This window comes from Etheostoma cragini, chromosome 22, assembly GCF_013103735.1.
Source record: "Etheostoma cragini isolate CJK2018 chromosome 22, CSU_Ecrag_1.0, whole genome shotgun sequence".
In the NCBI taxonomy this organism is placed as follows: domain Eukaryota; kingdom Metazoa; phylum Chordata; class Actinopteri; order Perciformes; family Percidae; genus Etheostoma; species Etheostoma cragini.
Window position 1 is genome coordinate 11,447,214 of NC_048428.1, and position 5,785 is coordinate 11,452,998.

At 41.8% G+C, this 5,785-nt stretch overlaps 1 protein-coding gene across 1 annotated transcript; it reads right to left on the minus strand.

Moving 5' to 3' along the window:
* Positions 1–119: 119 nt before the first annotated feature.
* Positions 120–5,689, minus strand: cct5 (chaperonin containing TCP1, subunit 5 (epsilon)). The gene is made up of 11 exons (XM_034861802.1): positions 5,419–5,689; positions 4,937–4,997; positions 4,387–4,551; positions 3,764–3,962; positions 2,079–2,271; positions 1,678–1,827; positions 1,468–1,587; positions 1,101–1,286; positions 851–988; positions 516–696; positions 120–410 (listed from the first exon to the last, which is right to left on the minus strand). The coding sequence occupies exons 1-11, from the start codon at positions 5,521–5,523 to the stop codon at positions 283–285; spliced, it is 1,626 nt and encodes a 541-aa protein (XP_034717693.1). The 5' UTR covers positions 5,524–5,689; the 3' UTR covers positions 120–282.
* Between the last annotated feature and the right edge of the window lie 96 nt (positions 5,690–5,785).

Sequence of the window (5,785 nt, forward strand, 5' to 3'; positions counted from 1 at the left end):
TACCTTAACATAACAGCTTTGGAGTCAATGGAATGGTTAAATTACATGAATACATAAAGATTTATTTTTATTGTCTGGTTCAATATTGGGGGCCCAAAATCAAAACTACAGAGACTGAATTTCAACGGACCAACATTTTAATGGTGACTCTGATACTACAACAGCTTGAACATTTTGTATCAAATGATAAATAGCAATATGCAGTGCGGTTTGGACATGGTGCTCGGGAAGTGCCTAAACCTTTAGAACAGCCCCGAAATCTTTAAGTGTTCCAGGAGGCCTTCAGTCCTCGCTCTCCCCTGGGCTCCTGATGTCATCAATCTTTAGGATCATCTTGACTACCTGAGTAGCCAGCAAGATCTGCTGTTTCTTGCCAATCAGGGTCTCGACCACATGTTGCTGCTTCATGTCTGTAAAGAGAAAGAGAAAAAAAAAAAAAAAAAGCATTCAATATCCTGTGGTCCTGTTTTGACATTTAAACGCAGTGTTACCATCGACCACGGTTCCTTTCTTACCATTGGTGTTGTTGCGCAGACAGTCGATACCGAGGAAGGGGTTGTTCTCTTTGACCTGTCTGGCTCGGACCTCTGTCATGGTCTGGATCGGGTTATACCCACTGTTCTCAGCCAGCGCCATGGGGATTACCTCCAGAGCATCAGCAAACGACCTCATGGCATACTGCTCCAATGATGGGCACTAGAAAGGCGAGGAGCAGAAATAAAAATGATCAGAGCAGCAGGAGAAAGGGCAAAAGTGTGTCAAACATTCAGTCTTATTCTATAAAAAGGAATAGCATTTTTAAATTTAGCTTAGTTCTGAGAACGGGTTCTGTGGGTTTTAGTTATCTCACCTTCTCTGCAGCCTGGTTGACAGCCAGAGCACATGCAATCTCTGAAGCTCCTCCTCCATACACTATACGGTTGTCTCGGACCAGATTGCGAATTACACACAAAGCATCATGGAGAGCACGCTTGGCCTCTTCGACGATCTAATGGGATGAAAATAATAATAGGTGAAATAAAAGGTGAACCAAGACTGATAGATTAACAAAAATTGGTATGTTAATTTTAGATTAGAGTACACGTCTCATTTGTGCTTACCATTTTGTTGCCTCCGCGGATGAAAATTGTTACAGCCCTGGTGTTCTTACACTCCTGAATAACCAACATGCGATCCTTTGTAGTGCCAAAGCTGATCTCCTTCACCACACCAGCTGTGCCGAGCTTCTCTGGTGTTAACTCAGAGAACCTTGGCACGATGCGGCCTCCTGTGGCTATGGCAATCAACTGCAGAGGAATCACAAGCGACAATTAAAACTTGAACACAAACTAAGTACTTTCTGCTCATCAGCACCATATGCCAATAACGTGAATACATGTTTGATCTAAGTGACAAAGGACGTGGAAATATTATGTTCAAAAGTAAGTTAACATCAAGGGGTTCTATCATGTGACAAAATGATCTCACCTCGATCTCAGGCCCTCCGACCCAGCGCACGGCTGGCAGCTCATTCTGGAGCAGAAGGTGGTTGGCTTCATCATCAAAGCCCCACTGGCAAATGGCCAAGTTGGCACCATTGCTTTTGATCTAAAAAGAGAAAGGATTTCACTTTTTGAGCATGTGCCAATGTAGATGTTAAGAATTCAGTTTTAGTACAGTAGATGCTGCAGCACTTACCTGTTTGATCATCTCTTCAAACTTGTCCTTTTCATATTTCTGAAGAGCTTTGTAGTCCTCCACACAGGTCACATCCAACTTATGTTTGGTCTTCGGCTTAGGTGGCTCAAACGGGCAGGTAAGGATAGCCATTTTAACATCTTTGAGGACCTGAGTGGGAACAAGGAATAACTGATGTCAGCATCATTATCTTACAGTGGTCACATAAAATAAAAAAATGCAACATGTCAGCAACATAGGAGTGTGTCCTCTAAAGTTAAAAGCGTATTTTAATCTACACTGATCTCACGGTTGCAGACAGACATTAAATTTGTCCTTCTGCATCGTCAACTATTATGTGATCAAAGACAAAACCGGATTTAGATGTAATGACATCCAAGAATGAAGCTCCCTGTTTGTACCTTGGGCATCTGAGGGTGACTGAACTCTTTGTCAACTATGACTCCCTTGATGAGCTGTGTGTCCTCCAGCTTGCCTCCAACTTTTCCCTCCATCTTGATGAGCTCAAAGTCTACGTCCTTTCTCTCCATGTCGGCCACAGTGAGGATGGCATTCACTGCAATCTCCGCCATCTGTCTGTGACACCGGTTGATACTGAAAGACAACAGAACAGTAAGATTTAATATCTTAGTTGATTAGAGTGATACCTGTTCCTTAACAATTTTTTCCCTGTACAATTTTAACAAAATATAGCACAAATCTTTATTGATTTGTTAGCTCCTACTATGTGAGCCCATCTGTGTGTAACGTTTTTCCCGGCTGCCTATACAACGTGTAACGTTGGACATGCTGTAGTAACATTTTAAATTGTGGTAGAAGCATTTTGCATGCTTAATGGCTCACTGACACCACTGAGTGCTACTTTTTAGTAGGCCTTTACAATTCATTGTAAAAATCACGATCTTGACTCACAAATTAATTTTTTTAATGAATTTGATTTAAAATTAAATGACTTTGATTCTTATTTAATTTTACGAGCCGAATACATCACCAACGCTACTACATTCTTCTGTGAGTTTTAAACAGACTGTATAAAATGGTTTTAAAGTGCTGCAAGAGCTGCAATGCTCTCCCTTCTCTTCATTGAGGCCTCTAGGTTTACAGGCTTGTGGTGATGCGCAATCTGTTACAGGTGTCCCCCCCCCATGGCCTCATGGCGGTATCAAAAGTCGGAAGAAAGGGGCCGAGTCCCATTTGATTATGACTGTTAAATAAAAGCAAGTGCCTTGCAGTGTAAGGTGGTGAAATACGTGGACAGTTTTTACAGTGAAACATCCCACGGATTTGAGAGTAGCCTACATTTGAGAAACAAACAAAAGGAGGCTTACCTAGCTTACCTAAACAAGGTTAAGGAAAACGCCATGCCACCTTTCCCCGAAACAGACTCTAACCCCGGTAACGTTACGGTCACGGAAATATGGATACATAGGGCCAGCAGCAAGGCGGAGACAACCGCAGGACAGAGAACACTACAGGGGGCTTTCACCGGCAACCCGACAGCTGGTTAGTAAATACGCAGGAACACCGCGGGGGGAACGTGGGTTAATTTGTGGAATAGGTCTACACAACTGTGTGAGTTGATTGACTCTAAAGTTCGCCACTTTACTCGAACCAAAGTTCAAAACACTTGTTGATGTCCGTGTTCTTTAGCCTGCTGGCTGGGAAGGTTTCTCTCCTGGAACACGTCAAACACATTTTGCACTTACTGCTGCGTCTTGTGTTAACAGGTTACATGTATGCGCATCATCATATGTACCAGTGTTATTGAATACATATTTCTAAAATTGTATGACGATTTTGTTGAGTTATTATTACACAATACTTTTACGGACCTTTGAATCCCACATTACAAAAAGACTAAACTAATAAAAACTAAACTAAACATTTTCAGAAAATAAATCCTCCTGTTATGAAGGTCATAAAGGTTTTGTTATAAATGTTGCACAGAGCTGCTGATTTAACTATGTAATTTTAGAGGCTGTAGGGTGTGGTGCTGTTGGACTGTTATACTAAGGAGGTGTTTCTAAGATTTAGTCTCATTTATATAATGGACATTAAAAAATTACCAAAAACACTCAACACTCACATTTTTGATCCCAGTGTTGTCATGGCGGTTTCAATGAGCGGTTCTGTGTTGTTGGGATCGCACAGCAGGGTTTCAGCAATCCTGTCAAGCTCGTCTGTGGCAATGCGTGCAGCCTGGTCGTAACCGTCAGAGACCCTGATGGGGTGGATTCCACGGTCCAGCAGCTGCTCCGCCTGCTCCAGCAGAGCCCCAGCCAGCACTGAGGAGGAAGAGGAAAATACAGTAAGATAATAATAATTCTAAATAGAATTGTTTTTAATGCACACTGTTCCATTTTGATATTGCAGCAGGATGCTAGAACGTTTCAGTGCATTTATGATCAAGTGCATCGGCTATGACATGCCATTAACGGACACTCGTGAATACAATGTTTTTAGTATTGTAGCACAACATTAAAGACAAAGTACATGGATAAAACGCAGTCATACAAAATCCTTCTGCCTTCAGTTAGTAAGTTATTCTGGACAGACCTTTTCAGTAACACACACACACAAAATATGTATGTAATATATAAACAAATGTTGGAGTCATCTACATTAGGACCACTAGAACACCCAGTCAAATTGTATGAATCCAGGTCTACAGCAAAATCACCCTAAAGCCCTTATCTTCTTATTCCATACCGACAACTCCAGTGGTTCCATCTCCAATCTCATCATCCTGGGACTTAGAGAGTTCCACCATAAGCTTGGCAATCTGGTGGTCCACATCCATCATGCTGAGAATAGTGGCTCCATCGTTGGTGACAGTCACCTCTCCATCCCTGTCAACCATCATCTTGTCAAGACCTGAATGCAGAAATGGTTAAGGAGAAGTGTGATCTTAGCCAATGAATTTTAATGGGTCACATTTTTATGAGGGAAGGATAACAGACTTACAACGTAGTAGTCTTTTTTCCTAGCATAGGGCTATGAAATAAAATAAAATAGTGTCATTTTATTTCTACGGCTGTGACGTAGGGAGTTTTTATCACCTGGGTGAAAAAGAAACTTATCCCTGCGGTTGGCATTTATTATATTTAACATTGCACACCGTGCATTCTTGTAACTTTCACTAGCAAAAAAAGGAGGCAATGACTTGCGGTTGTCGTCACAGCGCTAGCCTAGCATCTGCGCACTCGTCCAGCAATCTCGATCTGTACCTAACTAGCTACATTGGTTTAGCTATACTCACCGTTAGGTCCCAAAGATGTCCTAAGCGTTGACGCAACTGCCTTGGCTGCCATAATATGAGACTGCAAAATAAAACAATTTCATGTCAGCTCAAATTTTAAAACATCTTATTATTTTCTTTATACAGAAATCATATTGAAGTTGCCATCTGCGAAAAAAAAGAGTTTCAACTTTCAAGTACAAATGATGTAAATCAAATATGAACATTTGGTCACAGCCCTGTCTAGCAACACGCACCGCCTTAAAGAAAGCACATGGGCCTCAATGTTAGCATGACTAGCCAGCTAATCCTTTGGATGCTATTCTGTTCCTATTGCACCAACAACTCATCTTGCCAGTTGAGCATATGATTAAACACCATAGCCTTGTAGATAAACACATATGTTGTTGGTTTAACGTACCCAACGCCATGCAACTAACAGCAAATGAGCAAATTGCTAACCAACACGCCACATTTGTGCCCCGTTAGCTAGCCCATTGTACCTTCAGTGCGTCAATGCCCGTTAACCGTGTCTTCGTGTCCTGGTCTTTAATGATGAGGAAAGGTCTCCCATAATCATCGAAAGCCAGTGTCCCGAAAGCGGACATGTTGACTGAGGGATAAGGACACTTAGAAAGCGCCCAACTGATAAAATAATGAGTTTTTACGATGGAAACCTGGAGTGTGGCTGAACTGTAAGTCGCACGAGTCTACCGGCGACTTCTGGAAGGCTCCACGGGCGGGGAGGGCGGTACCAAGTAGCCTTCAGTGTGTCTTTTATTACACATTTCAATACGCATTTATTCAGAATGACAACACATAATTAACTGAACTGTTTTTAAATGATTCTGAAACAAAATGTCTAGCTTT